Source organism: Parasteatoda tepidariorum, chromosome X2, assembly GCF_043381705.1.
Source record: "Parasteatoda tepidariorum isolate YZ-2023 chromosome X2, CAS_Ptep_4.0, whole genome shotgun sequence".
Taxonomy (NCBI): domain Eukaryota; kingdom Metazoa; phylum Arthropoda; class Arachnida; order Araneae; family Theridiidae; genus Parasteatoda; species Parasteatoda tepidariorum.
Genome location: NC_092215.1, coordinates 54122880 through 54140898, shown reverse-complemented (window position 1 = coordinate 54140898; position 18019 = coordinate 54122880). Strand labels below are relative to the sequence as shown.

At 32.8% G+C, this 18019-nt stretch overlaps 2 protein-coding genes and 1 pseudogene across 2 annotated transcripts; 1 reads left to right on the top strand and 2 right to left on the bottom strand.

The window, feature by feature from the left end:
• Positions 1–223: 223 nt before the first annotated feature.
• Positions 224–2221, bottom strand: LOC139427218 (uncharacterized; annotated as a pseudogene).
• A 2422-nt stretch (positions 2222–4643) lies between these two features.
• On the bottom strand, positions 4644–6389 carry LOC139427178 (protein zntA-like). Its single transcript, XM_071188049.1, has one exon. It carries the CDS (start codon positions 6387–6389, stop codon positions 4644–4646), a length of 1746 nt encoding a protein of 581 aa, XP_071044150.1.
• An 8810-nt stretch (positions 6390–15199) lies between these two features.
• On the top strand, positions 15200–15640 carry LOC139427177 (uncharacterized). Its single transcript, XM_071188048.1, has one exon. The coding sequence runs from the start codon at positions 15200–15202 to the stop codon at positions 15638–15640; it is 441 nt and encodes a 146-aa protein (XP_071044149.1).
• Positions 15641–18019: the final 2379 nt, after the last annotated feature.

The following is an 18019-nucleotide window of genomic DNA, read 5'->3' as shown; positions in this document are numbered from 1 at the left end:
TTAATTTTGTTGAGAAAAATGCAATTGGTTCCCACTCATTATTTTGATATTGCATTAAAGAACTGCCGATTGCAAAATCAGACGCGTCAGTCCACAGACTTAAATTAGCACCAGGTTTAGGATATTTTAATAGAGTTGCATCGGCTATTGCTTGTTTTGCATCAGAAAAAGATTTGTTTGAAGTATCGGTCCAAATTAACGGTAAATCAGATTTTTTTGATGATTTGTTAGATTTCTTAATATTTCGTTGTCCTTCTAAAAACTTGGTTAAAGGTGATAAAATATGAGCTGCATTAGGAATAAAGCGTCGATAAAAATTAAATAATCCTAGAAATCTACGTAATTGAGTAATCGTATTTGGTTTTGGAAAATTTAGAATTGCATTAACGCGATCACTTAAAGGTTCAATACCTTTTTCGGAAATTTTGAAACCTAAAAATTGTAAACTATTCTGACCAAATAAGCATTTAGAGGGATTTATTGTTAAACCAAAATACTGCAGTCTATCAAAAAGTGATTTTAAATATTTTATATGCTCTTCGGGAGATTCGGAAGCTATTAATATATCATCTATGAAAGCGTAAACGCCTTCCAAGCCTCTAGTTACTTCGTCAATAAAGCGTTGGAAAGTACTGGCTGCATTGCAAAGTCCGAATTGCATACGAGTACTTTCGAATAATCCGAAAGGAGTTATTATTGCAGTTTTATGTACATCTTCATGGGCTATAGGTATTTGATGGAAAGCTCGAATTAAATCAATGTGAGAAAATATTTTAGTTCCATGTAGTTCACTAGTAAAATCCATAATATTAGGAATTGGATATTTATCTTTAACAGTTTGAGCGTTTAAAGCTCGATAATCACCTACTGGACGCCAGTCCAAACTATTTTTCTTGGGAACTAAATGTAAAGGTGATGAAAAATTACTTTTGGATGGGCGCATGTGGCCTAAATCTAACATATGTTGAAATTCCATTTTTGCTATTTTTAACCTATCGGGCGCTAGACGCCGAGGTTTAGCAAAAACTGGTGAACCAAAAGTTTCTATATGATGTACAACATTATGCTTAACAATTTGGTCTGAGCAAATAGGTTTCGTTATTTCAGGATATTCGTTTAACAATTTTTCATAAAAATTTTCACCAAGAACAGTTTTAATTGAAATAATGTCAGAATTTTTAAAAATACAATGAGAATTTAAATTAGTAGTAATATCATTTAAGCAACGTTTTCTAATATTAGGTTTAAGATTAAAATAGTATAAAAAATCTGCACCTATAATATGATTAGTTATATCACAAATATAAAATGGAAAATTAAACTTTCGTCTAAGACCGAAGTCTAAAGTTAACAATTTCTTACCGTATACTTTTATGATGGTATTGTTCGCAGCTTTAAAAGTCTGAATCGGAGAAAGAGTTTTTTCTTTTTTATTTGCTGGAATAATTGAGCAGTCACTTCCGGTATCCACTAGAAATTGTTTGTTGGATTGTCTATCTCTAACAAAAAGGCGACAATTTGTTGGAGGCAAGATGTTAGTCGCATTCACTCTTGCCTTTCTTGGTTTTTCTGGTAGATGCAGGGTTTGACACACTTTCTAGCATCAGATTTAAATTTCCGATGATAGAAGCACATTTTGGAGTTTCGATGTGGAGATGAGGATTGGCTTTGACGATTACGAAACTGTGCATAGTTCCGGTTGCGAGACCTACTACGTGTCCGCAATGCTGCTACTTCTTTTCGTAGTGCTTTAACTTCTTCCAAAAGCTCAAAGGTGCATTGTTGGTTTGAGGAAACTTCGCTAACTTCACTGATTTAGAAATAGTTCCAAAAGTAGAGAATCTGAGATTTCGTGGGATTCAGCTCTTCTCTGCATAGTGCGCAAGAGTTCACTAGGCTTTCTATCTCCTAGTTGCTCTCCGGAAAGTAAACGTCGAATTTCCTGGTATTTTGCTTCCCCGCAGCGTGCAATAATTTCTTCTTTCAGCTTTTTGAAAGGATCGTCTGCGTCAGGAGTTATAATGACGTCCCTTACAACTGCGGCTACTTCAGGAGGAAGATGGGCGAGGCAGTAGTTAAACTTTGTTTTGCTCTCTGAAATCGGCTTCGGTGTCGCAAGCTGGAAAGTTGCTTCGACCATATGGAACCACAGGTGTGGATCAGAGATATTGAAGATGGGAATTTTTACTGCAGACGATTCCGCCATAGTTGCAGTTTCCTATTAATTCGAGAATAATACAAGAAGCAAAAACAGGAAAGATGAAAAATGAAAGTTGCTTGTATCGTCAGACGTCCAGGTCACCATTGAAGTAAGCGAAGATAGCTCCTTCGAGATACTAATATTTTATTTAACATATTTACATTTATATACAAGTTGGTTTGAATTACAAGAAAAATCATCACAGCAGGTGATGAGAGAAATACTGACAGGCTGTAGAATGGTAGAAATCATATATATCTCGGCGCGCTGCCGCGAAGCGGCATTAACCGATTCATCTGTAGTAATAAATCGATGATGAGGAGTAGTGAGGTGGACTGGAGATGGGGGAAGAGGGGGTGCTTAGCACCAAAAATCGTGAGTGTATTTCGTGTGCTAGTGCAACATCATATCCCTAAGGAAAAAGGCAGTGATTGGGCTAAATTTAGTGTTGTCGTCAATTAATTCAATATCTAGGAGTGAGTTAAAATTGCTGGTGGTACAGGTTTTAGCTTCATCGTAGAAATTTTTGTTTAAATTTTTTATATAGACGTTGATGTTATCAATTTTAAGATCCCTTTTTATACTATTATTGCTAATGCATTTAGGGGCGCCGACGAGTCTTCTTATAATCTTCCCTTCTGCCATAGAGAGTTTATTTTTTAAATGATCACTTAGAGTGTTAATGGCAGGGCAGGCATAAGTTAGAATTGGCCTAATTGCCATTGGATAGACAGTGCGCTTGCATTTTAAGTCTAAAGATGACTTCGAGTTTAATATGGAGTTGAGGGCCCAATAGGCACCATTCGCTTTTTTAATAATTTTATTTATGTGTTGTTTCCAACTTAAATTAGAGGTGATGGTGACTCCTAGATATTTTGCACTCTTTGTGGGTTTAATTATCTGCTTGTATAGGATTATATCAGGAATAGTTCTACCTTTCTTTTTACTATTGAAAATAATCATTTGGCACTTATCCGGGTGTAGTTTTATCTTCCATTGTGAGCACCATTTTTCGATATTGTAGATCTTCTTTGGTGTGTATTTGAAGGCTTGTAAATGGCTCATAGATTTCGTGATAATTGCTGTATCGTCGGCATATAGGGCTGTGAATTCGTTTGGATTATCGTTATTAATAGGGAAGTCAGCTGTGTATAAGATGTATAGTAGTGGCCCGAGGATACTACCTTGGGGCACACCGGCTTGAATGTTTTTATAAGCTGAGAACGAGCTATCGATTTTAATTCTGAACTTTCTATCAGTAAGGAAAGAGTTAATTAAAGTAATAAGGTCTAATGAAATATTCATTTTATGTAGTTTTACGATAAGTCCCTTATGCCATACTCGGTCGAAGGCCTTGGCAACGTCGAGCATAAGTATAAGGGCGGTTTCGGGTTTATCACTATTTTTCAGACTTTCGAGTTTCTCATTCCATAGGCTGTTTCTATATTGATTACATTTTTCTTTTATAGTTTTGTTTAATTTATTAAGTTGACGTTTAAGTTCCGGATTGAAGTTTCTCTGGAATCTTTTTCTCAGTTTATTTTTATCCTTAATAAGTTCTTTGATGTTATGAGGTAGTTTATAGTTGTTGAGGTTGATGGGTTTGAGTTCTGTAGCTTCATTATAAGCATAGGTAATGGCGTTAAAGATATTATTAATGGAGGAGTTTATATCATCATTGGAAATGGGGGCTGAATCTTCGTTAGAATCGGTAAGATGAAGGATGTTGTGGTATAGAGTCCAGTCTGTTTTTCGTCTAAATTGGTTGTTATCCTGCATTTCGAGGGTAGTAGTGATCCAGACAGGGAAATGATCGCTGCTAAGTTCATCTAGGGTTTCAATAGCGAAAGGTGAGCTTGTATTTGTAATCATGAAATCTAAAATGTCTGGAGGGTGCATTCCACTATGATGGAGATAGGTGGGTTTTTCAGGAGCGTAGACTGTGAGTCCGAATTCTTCAGTGAGCTGGTGCAGTTGTCTTCTAAGTTTGTTAACTTTTCTACAGCCCCATATGTCGTTTTTAGCATTAAAATCACCAAGTGCGATCGATGGAAGATTGGGAGGGAATAGTTTTTTCATAAAATCTGTTGAGAATTCATTATACGGTGGGTTGTAGATGCAAGAAAGTTTAATATTATTGTTGTTTATTTGTAATAAAATGGAGGTTTCTTCTCTATTATTTTCGCTGCTCAGGTTGTATATTGATGCTTTGTACTTCTTATGAATAAATATCGCGCACCCGCCGCCTGTGCGAATAATACGGTCACATTTAAAGGTGTTGTAGTTCAGTACTTTCAGTCTATGGCTGGACTTGGTGTGCGTCTCAGTGACTGCTATTATGTCAGGGTTGAAATTTGCAATGAAATCGAGAAATTCGGCGAATTTTGTTAGGATGTTGTTTGCATTCCATAGAGCTATGGTTAATAGGGTGAAGGAGAATTTTCTACACATGATCACTGCTAGAGGTTCCCTGGTTTGGGATGGCTTGCGAACTATTTAGGAGTTCCTGTTGGAAAATGGATAGACATTTTGCTAGGTTGTTGCTGGCTTCCACAGCTTGTTGTAGTAATAATGCTGGGTTTAGATTTATTGGTTGTTGGGCGCTATTGTTTTGGACAACATTAGCATAGCTAAATCTTGAGCTGGTGGTATTATTATTGAAATTGTTTCTATTTTCTCTGTTACTGAAGGATCTTCTATTATTTGTTCTATTGTACATTTTTTCAACAATGCTTTCGTATTTAGGGCATTTACTGTAATTTGCTGGGTGATCTCCACCACAGTTGCAGCATTTTGGAGGTTCGTCGTTTGTTTTTGTACATTCATTGGTAGCATGGTTCCCTGCACATTTTACACAGCGGTGAGGATGGTTGCACAGTCTTTGGCCGTGGAAGAAATCCTGGCATCGGTGGCATTGTGAGGGGCGGTCGGATTTTCTGTATTCTTCTATGTTGATACACATATTGAACAGGTATTTAATATTGTAAATGTCTTTACAGCTGGGGATTTCCTTGTTTAGGGTTGCGACAAAAGTGGGCATAGGAATTTTGTTACCATGGTTTCGTCTATACATTTGAGTAACGTTAATAACAGAAGAGTTTACTTTTGCTAGTTCGTATTGTACATCTTCTGCACTGTATTCTTTTGGTACTTTTTTGACGACGACTCTAAAGGTACGTTCTTCTGGTAAGCTGTATGTGTGATGAGCAATATTTGCTTCTTTTAAAATTGTTATTATGCGACATCTGTCTTCTGTTTTCTTGGTTTTTATAGTGAAGTAATCACCATTATTTTTTGCGTTATAGTCTTTTATATCCTTATCTTGGAGTTGTTTATTAAAATCCTTCCAGTTGAAATTGTTGTCCTTGATTACGATGGGGGGAATTTTGGATATTTTCTTTTGAAGAGTGAAGTCGTCTTCTGGATTGGGGTCATTAATAGTATGATTTATCCTAGTTGGGGATGGTGGTGTTGTCTTAAACCTTTTTGTTTTTGAAAAAGAAATATTATTTCCTCTGCAATTCTGGTTTAAAGTATCAGGAAAGTTTATGTCCATATTGTTATCACGTGAGTCATTTTGATCAAAAAATGGGATAGAAGGAAATTGATTTTTATTATCTTGGGCGAAAGTATCAATTTTTTCCGTGGTGGTTTCTGAGAGGACACTAAATAGGGTATTTTCGTTGGATATTTTGCTTTTGAGTTCGAGATATTTATTTTTGAACTGGTTATGGTGGTCATTAATTTTATTCAGGGTCTGTGCGACCTTATGACCTTGATTTTTAAAATTAGCGGAATTTCTCAATAGCTCAAGGGTTTCGATTAACATATTTTCAAAAGGTATAGTGATATCATTAATAAGGTTCAAATCTAAATCTTCCTTATCGATTAAGTTGTCAGTAGGGGCGTCGGATTCTAAGTCCGTACAATCTTCATCCGTTGATTGAACTGTATTTTTGAGGCGATTTTTCCGCTTTTTCTTTTTATACGTTATGCCGGTGTTAGGATAGCTTATATTCAAAATATTTTTGGAAGGGGTACATCCCTCTTTAACAGCGACGTTTAGATTGGCATTTGAATCCTCAATAATAACTACCGCGTCCATAGGATTCTCGGAGATAAGAGGTGAAATCGTATTTTGCTGGTCCTGTACAGGACCACTTTGTGATAAATCAATAGGTGAGGCCATGAAACTCTGGTCCCACCCAGAATCAACCGTCGCTAAACTATATTCCACAATAAATACATAAAGAACAAAACTTACTTAGGCAAATTTCAACTAACTAGCACAAATTAGACGCAAGAATACTTATCTTACAATCAGCGTGCTACCTTCAAACGTCGATATCTGTTTACCCTAAAGTGAAAGTGTATTTGATAGCATGAGTAATCAGTCCTCCTGACAGGCTGTCATGTGCGTGCTGGTATTTATACAATTCTAAGAATATGACGTCAGAACTCTTAATTCAGCTCACTTCAAAAATAAGTAAAAACACAATTGATTAAAGACAAACAGATAACAATATGAAATAAACTTGATTTTACGATGAGCGGCGAACCCATCACCACAAGGCCTATTATATATACTACATGTAAGCTATTTAAACAGGTATATAATAAATAAGAAGGACAAATGATTATTTTTTCCTAGTTCTGGATTTTAAAAAAATCTTTATTCACTTCCAATTAATAAGATATTTAGCAAAATACTCAATTGTTGGAAGATGTGTTAAAACATTTCTTTTTAAATAATCTACTTCGATTAAAAAAAATTGTACATTGAAAAAGGTATGTGTTAATTTTTAAATTATCTAGGTCATGAAAATGGTTCTGAGAATTTCCTAAGAACAAATGAAAGTATAATTTTCCTCTGATTCAAACTTAAACTTAATTCAATTTTAAACTTAAGAAGGAACTGTCATTATAAAAATAGTGTGAATTTCAGTGTAATCGATTCAATTTTAAACTTAAGAAGGAACTGTCATTATAAAAATTGTGTGTATCTCAGTATAATCGATTCAATTTTAAACTTAAGAAGGAACTGTCATTATAAAAATAATGCGAATGTCAGTGTAATCGATTCAATTTTAAACTTAAGGAACTGTCATTATGAAAATAGTGTGAATCTCAGTGCAATCGATTCAATTTTAAACTTAAGAAGGAACTGTCATTATAAATATAGTGTGAATCTCAGTGTAATCGATTCAATTTTAAACTTAAGAAGGAACTGTCATTATAAAAATAGTTTGAATCTCAGTGTAATCGAATCAATTTTAAACTTAAGAAGTTCCCTCTTCATTATAAAAATAGTGCGTACCGTAATAAATGACCTTAACATATCGCATAATAAACTGAAATGAATTCTTCTTCCTACCACTAAAAAAATTCTGGCTCTGACTATTCAATTGCATAAAAGCAGTGAAATGAGCGATTATCTTCAAAAATCTCTTGCAACAGAATCTCAATTAAACTTAGGAACTTTCATTATAAAAATAGTTTGAATCTCAGTGTAATCGATTCAATTTTAAACTTAGGAAGGAGCTGTCATTATAAAAATAGTGTGTACCGTAATAAATGACCTTAATACACAATTTTACAATCTTCGTAAAAAATGAAATAAAAATATATAATTCATTCTTTATCTTGAAAAATTTTAATAACCTCATACGCAGTGGGTGATTTTTTTTAAAACTTGAACATTTTAAAGACACTGAACTAATAGTACAGGCTACCTACACACCTGTTCCAAAGGAATGTCAGGACACGACGCAAGTACTAATTGCGGTTCCCCTGTTAGTGTACACAACAAAACGGCACTTACTTAAAAAACAGCTCTCGTCGTAATAAAAAAAGGTGATTTGAAAATTGAGGATCAAATTCAGTTATTACATAATATTACGGTGGTAGGCTAGTGCCCATTCAAAACTCAAAGTGCCCTTTTTTGAGAAGAAGCATTTTGCCCTTTATTATTCCTGCGTACAATGGAATTATCCTTAAGAAAGAGTCTCATTTGTATTATTTTGATATTTCCTTGTTTCGTTAATGTAAACAATGGTGTTTGCCAGTTAGATAGCCGTTATCAAAAATAGTAACCGACACTATCGAATTACCCTTAAGAAAGAGTCCCATTTGCTCTATTTTGATATTTTCTTGTTTCACTTAAGTAGACAATGGTGTTTGTTATTTAGATAGCTACTATCCAAATTAGTGACCGACTTCATGGAATTACCCTTAAGAAAGAGTCCCATTTGCTCTATTTTGATATTTTCTTATTTCACTTAAGTAAACAATGGTTTTTGTTATTTAGATAGCCGCTATCCAAATTAGTGACCGACATCATGGAATTACCCTCAAGAAAGAGTCCCATTTGCTCTATTTTGATTTTTCTTTCCTTGCTTCGCTTTTTAAAAAAATGGTGTTTGGTATCAAAATGGCAGCTATCCAAATTAGTGTTTTTCAAAGGATCAAATACTAATATAATATTCAAAGTTATTACCAAATTCAAACCAATATTTAAAAAAACTAATTGTTAATTAATTTCTTGTAATTTTAATAAAGTGAAATACATTAATGGAATATAAATTCAAAGGAGCAAAACAGATTTTAAATCGTGCCTCATTTCCAATGTCATTGTTCTTTAAAAATGCTTTCAAAGAGATACTTAAAGAAACCAGTCATTGGACTTATTTATTTTTATTCTGAAATTAACGCTATTTTTATTTTTCAGATATTTAATGATTCTGATTGTTTCTTTGAGATCTTTGGTTATTTCAGACATAACTTTTTGGAAATTATTGATTCACAAGAGAAAATCGCAAAAGGTGAGTTGAATGTCACTCTATTCAGCTTTGCACTTCGACATCATTGGTCTGATGTCGAGTAAGTAATATATTAGGAATCATTCCAGGGAATAAACTTTCCAAATCCATGCGTAGCCTATGATGTTATTGGCACTACACTTAAAAACACAATGAGGAATGACTTTTTCTGCCGTGAGTTTCAATTACTTAAGAACTTTATCAGTTGATAGGAAGACAGTTAAGAGCAAGTTTTGTAATATTGATGTCAATATTTCACAAACACACACAAAAAAAAATTCTTTTATAAGTGTGAACTTAAAAAGTCAAACATTTGAAATAGTTGAGAATGATCAAACACTTAGAGCTAAATTTACTTCTGAGCCCATTGTTTGAGATTCTGAAAATATTGGAGAAATATTAAAATTTAATAAAATTTAGGAAAAGGAGTTAATTGATTTGGCAAGTGAAGCATTCATATATATAAAATGTGTTTATTTATTTAATTTAATTTACATATTTATTTATTTGCTTATTTGCTAAGTTTTTTTTTTCCCTTCTCACCTATACAACATTTTTATTTCTAGATCCCTTTGAAATAAGCTCGTTTTAGTAAGCCATTTGCAGTGTTGTCAAATTAATCACTTCTGACATTTTTTAATTGATTTTTATTCTCAATTTCTAATTCTTTAATTAATCGTTTTAATTCAAATTAAATTCTATCATTGAATATATTTTATTACAATAACCCAGTCTTTTTTTTTAATAAGAATAGTGCTCCAAATGGATAATTTTATACAATAAACTCTTAACATAATTCACGGATTAATAAATTTAGTTATTTTATTTATTTAAGCAGACGCATTTTGCAAATAAATAGTTTTCTAAATCATTTATTTTTCATGATGTAATTTTCATGCCTTATTTAGTTAGGTTACTAAGTATCTAGATTTACCAAAATAATACAATTCATACAAAATTATTACCACACAAGTGCTTTAATTCTCAGAATTAAAAATACTTCCTTAAAACCGTAACTTGGTTAGCGTCAATTTTTCGATAGCTATTGCTTCTAAATAATAGAGGGAACTAAGAGTTATAAAAAACCTTCATAGATGGCAACAGCATGTATTATTATTTAAACATTTAATCAACATCAGTAAAAATTTGGTGCTGCCATCTTGTATTAAATAAACTAAACAAAATATAACATAATTTCCGAACTTAATTGTGTCATTCCTTAATTTGAGTGAGCATTATTTGCAGAAAGTGGCTGAGCATTTAGTAAAGTTTGTTATGGTCCAAAATTTATAGGGAAAGAGTGCAATGACTTTCAATATCCAATCACTTTTGCATTTTTATTCGACTGGGGTCCCATGTGGATCCGATCAATGTTTCTGTATGAAGAGGAAAATGTTCTAAGAAAGTGGACCAACTAGAATAGAAAGCCAAATGACGAGACTATACCTTCTTAATAATGAACTTAAATCGAATAAAATGTTAGGAAAAAATGCAGCCCACAAGTTGTTTACAGAACTCCATAGTAATAACAAAAATAGAAAAGCGATACGTGTTGGAGATGTTATATTGTTTGGATTATGCAAGAAACTGGAAATATGCAGCGAGTATGTGCTCAGCAATACAAGTGAGAGAGAAAAAATTTTCATTCTATGTAAACAATCAAGTGTTTGTTATCAAGAAATCCGAATGCATATTTATACCAATGGCATAAGCTATATCCTAGCAAATGTGGCAAATATCAAAGAAATTTATGCTTATTTTTATAAACTTGATAATTTAACCCTTCTACATGACATCATCTTTCCTCATTGATGGTGAAGTTTCAAAGACACACAATTATTGATACATAAAAGGCTATAGTCGATTTTTTGTTATTGTCCATTTTCCTTGAACTCATTTAAAATTACTTTCTACAAACTTATTAACGTTTCCCACCCTAATTAACAAAACACTTTCACCTTGAAAGTTTTTTGTTAAGGAAAACAATTTTTAGTCATCATTAAACATTTCAGTTAATGCAAAATAGTTAAAATTTTAATTAAGGACATTTTAAAAGATACTTTATAATTTTTATAATTTAACACTTTTTTACATGGAATAATTGAAACTGTTAATTCAAAATTTATGAGCACAATTTGATGATTGGAACCAATGATGTGGGCAGTCCTCTAAATTACGTAAAACATTGATTTTTTTTATTTTTTTTTACATTTAATTAAAAAAGTAATTTTACTTTCTCACACCATTCTTAAAATGTACATAGTTTTTTTTATTTAATATTAAGGAAAAATTTTAATTATATTTTTTTGTTCTAATTAGCTTAAACGTTTTTCGATAACTTTCACTTCAAAAAAGTTAATTCATTTTATTTGAAATGTAGCTTTAACATTATGATTATCTACTTAAATCCTAAAACCTTGGAATTGTAGCAAATATAAAATAAATGTTACCTTTTTAACCATATATGTATATTACTATATATATTCCACTTGTAATGTCATGAATTTGCACAATCCTTAGTAATTATCCTGATAATGCAAAATTCCTTTATTTTTATGAGAAAATCTTCAATAGCAAATTTAGGTTTTAAAATAAATATATATGTTTGCAACATGTTGCAAAATCAAAATATATGATAGTCTTATATTTTGTTTTACATACTTTCATATTAACATTCTTGAAGTAAAATGGTTGCTAAAGATTATAACGAAAATACTTTAAATGTAGAGTAATAAAATTGCAATGCCAATCATATGCTTATTGGTCCTAGCAATGCCAATCGTATTAATATGGCAATTGGTCCATTATCTGTTAAAAAATAGTATTTTTTTTATCCATCGTAAGATAATGGACAGTGTTGGTCTATCAATAACTAACATTACTTGATGGCTGACCTAGATAGAAGTAAAACAACATCAACTATCATATGATGATGGATGGTGCTGTTCCATCAAGAACAGATATCATTTGATGGTTGATTAACATAAAAGTAAAAAGACGTCAACCAAGATTTTCTAAAACCAGAGTTTTTATGAAAAATCCCAACCCATGCTTTTTTTTTCCTTGAAAAAAAAAATTTCCCAAGATAAGTGGATTCTAATTTTATCTAGAGATTAGTAGGTTTTAGTTTTTAATGTATCCCAAATTTCCACATGCATACTTGTATATACTAAATATAAGAATAAGACATGCTGTGAAAATATTGTTTGATTATTATCAAATGGATTATTAAAAGGAAGGGTTCTGAGAATAACTATTTCAGTCGTTTTTCTGCCTTCTAAATGTACAATGAATAGCATAATAAAAAAGTTGCTGAATGCTCCTTTGTAAAATGCCAAGCAAAATATGTTATGTGATGAATTTTAAATTATAAATAATATATTCTCGAAATAAAATCCACATATCATTTTGTGTCCATTTTGTATTTTTTAAGGTATGAATTTTTTATATATTCTACAATTTTCAAAGGATTATCAACTTGAATCTTTATTATACTTTTTTCGTTTGAAATGAATGAAAAGAGATGATAAATTTTAAACATTAAGTAAAATAAAAACTTAATCTCAAGTGTCATTACGATTTCATTTAACTAAAAACTTAAAATATTAGAAAAACATAATTTTTAATGACATATATTTTCTCGTCATATTTTGATGGTTATTGTTGGGCCAACAATAATAAGCATCACTTGCTGGTTGAACATAATAATTGTAAAACAACAATTTCTATCAAAATTTTGATGACTAGTTAAAATCCAAAACAAGCTTTCCAATTCTATATGGTATTAAGATAAATCAGTTTTTAAAATTTCACTGACCTAGCTAATTTTCTTACTTTTAATCTGAAGTGCAAGTTTGGTTAATTTGCAAATTACCTTTTGTTTGCTTACATTTATATATTTCTTTTTTTTTTTCCTTCAAAAATTTTAGTTCGGATATTTTTTAAAGTAATTTTTGTGCAGAGTTCTTAATTGGTTATTTAATTTGTCACAATCGGGTATTAGGAAATTCTAATATTTTCATTTCTATTTTAAACGTGTTTTTGAAGTGTATTTGGTTACTTTATCCTTAAGATGGAATTGACTCTCAGCAATAAGAAACTTTGTTTGTTTACGGAAATGTCTGAGCTAAAACTGAGCTATGAACTAGTTACCAACATTGGACTCAATTCAAATTCTAACAACAAGTATTTTATCCGTTTTCCAAATTATTTGTATTAGTTTTAGCATTTCTTGATATAATTTATAATTTCTGCCACACCGCAATTGCATTCATATATTAAAAATTTAATTTCAATAAGTACTGCAGTTGCATTAAGAAGAGACAAATATTTTAATGGCATTTTTATCTTAACCCTAAACATCAGTAAAACAAAAATATAAATTCTACTAATCAATAAATCGTAGAAACTGTAACACATAAAACAATAAATAAGAAAATAATTTCTTCAAGAATTTTTTCTGCCAATCAATTCACAGAAAGTAACAATTACTCGAGAAAAAAAAATTTAAATGTCAGCAAATACGATCAATGTATAAAAATTAATTGTTTCAATCGAAACATCAAGTATGAGAGAGAAAAAATTTAAATCTTAATCTATTATTTTTGTTATTTACATGAGTTCTTCTTTTCTAATTTTTTATTAATCAATAAAAATTAAAGAAATTGTTTTATGAGAATTTAAAAAAAAAATTACCCCAAAGGATACGTGAAAAAGTTCGAATAAGTCCAAGATATTTTGAAAACCGCAATATCATAGATGAAAGTCGCTGAAAATCCAGGAACACAATTCCAAAAAGCGGATTTTTTGAGTTCTGAGTAGGAGGGAGGGAATGTCGATCATCGTAATCCATTCCGAGGTGTGAGAACAAATATTCATCGACAATAAGATACAGAGCAGCACTGGGAGAGGCATAACTAAACTTTACATAAGTCACTATTTGTAAAGGAAACGGATGGGGTTTCAAATCGAAAACTTTTTAATGTCGATCAGGAATCTGATGCAGGTTTTATTTTAAGTCCAAGGGGGCTGAAAATTTTTGAAGCTCAGTTCTCTAGTAGTAATCATCGCCTTCAGAACGTAGACATAACATGCAGCATAGACAAATACAAAGTCATTGCTCGTTAAGTTCCACTGTGCCTAGGTATCATTTATATAAATAAAAATTTTGATGATCGAAGAATTTATTTTTTGTTGAAAATACTGGATGAATTATGGATTACCATTAGAGGAAGAAAAATTTCACTGATAAATATCCAACTGTCCATTTGAATGAATAATTTCAAGTTATTCCATATTTTTGATGTACCCTCTTTCGATTGATACAATTTCAAAAATTCAGATGATTATTTTAATGAGATATTACATATCTTTGATGTACCGTACCCCCTTCCCGTCCGCTTAATACTGACAACTTATAACGTCGTTGCCGAGTGGAAGGATTAAAACAGGTCTTAGGCTGGGAAGGAGGGTACAAAATTTATTTATTAATTATTAGACAGAGCAGTCATGAAAAAGTGTACGAAAAGTTGTGCTTCTTGATTATATGTTAGGCAAAATCTTGCAAAGCAAATCCGTAAAATGTTNTTTTTAATATTTTGAAATGTAAACGAGCGTCTCTTGTCTGAAAGCAAATTTTTATACCAGGAGAAGCTTCTTTCAACGTCTACTGATGTTATTGGTGCGTACATGAAAAGGACTGTCACACTTATTGACAATTCTTCTTCAATTTGAAAAGATGTTGCTTCAACTTTTAATATCCTAGAGATTTCCTTCATTGTTTGGAAGCCAGTGTAATAATAAAAAATTATAAAAAGTAATAAAAATGAGAAAAAAATTTACAAAATGCTTTAAAATGCAAAATACGCCCCAAAATTAAAAAAAAATGCCCTATAAATCTCAAAAAATGCTCTAAAGGACAAAAAATGTCCAAAAATGCAAAAAATGCAAAAAAATGCAAATGTCATCAAAATCCGGGCCTTAGTCAATACGATTTCATTTAACTAAAAACTTAAAATATTAGAAAAACATAATTTTTAATGACATACACTATCTAGCCATTAATGACCGGACACCCCTTGAACGGCAGGTGGACTCGTCGTGGCGGAATAAATACGGAACCTGTGGTGGGGGAAGGACCATTCGCAAGCAGGCGACGGCCATACTAGCGTTAACAGTGAAAATGAGTGGCTTGCGAGAGCTGAATGAGGCGGAAAGGGGCATGATCATAGGCGCTCACCGATTTGGTCATTCCATACGTGCCTTCTCCGACAAATTTCAGATACCACGGTCAACAGTTGGTGACGTCGTGTTGAAATGGGAACGAGAGCGAGTGATAAAACCGCAGTCCCGACCCGGCAACCCCAAAATAATGTCCGACAGGGATCGACGATCTCTTCGACGTGTAGTGAAGGCAAACCGACAAATGTCGTTGGGCACTGTCGCTACCAACTTCCGGGCTGCATCTGGCAGTGTTGCCAGTGCACGTACCATTCGTCGGGAGCTGATTGCACAAGGATTCCATGGACGAGCAGCAGCACATAAGCCAAACATCTCTCCATCAAACGCCCGCCACCGATTTCAGTGGTGCAGAGCACGTTGCCAGTGGACAGAAGAGCAATAGAAAAGCATTATGCGGAGTGATGAGTCACGCTACATGCTGTGGCACTCTGATGGACGGGTGTGGACCTGGCGAATGCCGGGAGAACGGTACCTACCGGAGTGCATTGTCCCCACTGTGAAGTTCGGCGGTGGAGGAATTACGGTGTGGTCCTGTTTCTCATGGTTTGGCCTTGGACCTTTGGTGTTAGTACATGGAACCCTGAACGAAGAAGGGTATAGAGACATCCTGGACAATTCGGCGCTTCCCACCTTGTGGCAACAATTCGGTAATGGCCAGTTTGTGTTTCTACACGATAACGCTGCTATTCATAAAGCACATGCCATCACGGACTGGTTTGAAGAAATGGGGGTGCAAGAGCTTGACTGGCCATCCCAAAGTCCCGACATCAATCAAATTGAGCATCTCTGGGATGAGTTGGAACGCCGGTTGAGGGCCGGACCACAACGTCCCAAAACCACCACTCAAGTCATCGCCATGTTACAGGAGGAATGGCGGCAATATCTGCCGCCGTGTACCAACACCTAATGGATAGCCTTCCTAGAAGGGTTAAAGCTGTGATTCGGGCGCGTGGCGGCCCTACACCCTACTGACTTCATACTAGCACTTCATGTATCCGAGATGAGGGGTGTCCGGTCATTAATGGCCAGATAGTGTATATTTTCTCGTCATATTTTGATGGTTATTGTTGGACCAACAATAATAAGCATCACTTGCTGGTTGAACATAATAATTGTAAGACAACAATTTCTATCAAAATTTTGATGACTAGTTGAAATCCAAAACAAGCTTTCCAATTCTGTATGGTATTAAGATAAATCAGTTTTTAAAATTTCACTGACCTAGCTATTTTTCTTATTTTTAATCTGAAGTGCAAGTTTGGTTAATTTGTAAATTACCTTTTGTTTGCTTATATTTATATATTTCTTTTCTTTTTTTTTTTCTTTTTTTTTTCTTCAAAAAGTTTAGTTCGGATATTTTTTAAAGTAATTTTTGTGCAGAGTTCTTAATTGGTTATTTAATTTGTCACAATCGGGTGTTAGGAAATTCTAATATTTTCATTTCTATTTTAAACGTGTTTTTGAAGTGTATTTGGTTGCTTTATCCTTAAGATGGAATTGACTCTCAGCAATAAGAAACTTTGTTTGTTTACGGAAATGTCTGAGCTAAAACTGAGCTATGAACTAGTTACCAACATTGGACTTAATTCAAATTCTAACAACAAGTATTTTATTCATTTTCCAAATTATTTGTATTAGTTTTAGCATTTCTTGATATAATTTACAATTTCTGCCACACCACAATTGCATTCATATATTAAAAATTTAATTTCAATAAGTACTGCAATTGCATTAAGAAGAGAAAAATATTTTAATACCGAGGTGTGAGAACAAATATTCATCGACGATAAGATACAGAGCAGCACTGGGAGAGGCATAACTAAACTTTACATAAGTCACTATTTGTAAAGGAAAGGGATGGGGTTTCAAATCGAAAACTTTTTAATGTCGATCAGGAATCTGATGCAGGTTTTATTATAAGTCCAAGGGGGCTGGAAATTTTTGAAGCTCAGTTCTCTAGTAGTATTCATCGCCTTCAGAACGTAGACATAACATGCAGCATAGACAAATACAAAGTCGATGCTCGTTAAGTTACACTGGGCCTAGGTATCATTTATATAAATAAAAATTTTGATGATCGAAGAATTTATTTTTTGTTGAAAATACTGGATGAATTATGGATTACCATTAGAGGAAGAAAAATTTCACTGATAAATTACCAACTGTCCATTTGAATGAATGATTTCAAGTTATTCCATATTTTTGATGTACCCTCTTTCGATTGATACAATTTCAAAAATTCAGATGATTATTTTAATGAGATATTACATATCTTTGATGTACCGTACCCCCTTCCCGTCCGCTTAATACTGACAACTTATAACGTCGTTGCCGAGTGGAAGGATTAAAACAGGTCTTAGGCTGGGAAGGAGGGTACAAAATTTATTTATTAATTATTAGACAGAGCAGTCATGAAAAAGTGTACGAAAAGTTGTGCTTCTTGATTATATGTTAGGCAAAATCTTGCAAAGCAAATCCGTAAAATGTTTCAATTTAGGGAAAGAGGGAAATCTTAGTAATTGTAATTGGTTCATCAAATAGGATTTTATTAATTTATACAATTTTTCCATGTGCAAATTCATTTCCGGTAAATCCGTGGGTAAAATTATTTACTAAAAATTTATTTATTAATTTATACAATTTTCCATGTGCAAATCCATTTCGGGCAAATCCGTGGCTAAAATTATCTACCAAAAAATTTTTTTATTTATAAATTTATATAATTTTTCCGTGTGCAAATCCATTTCGGGCAAATCCGTGG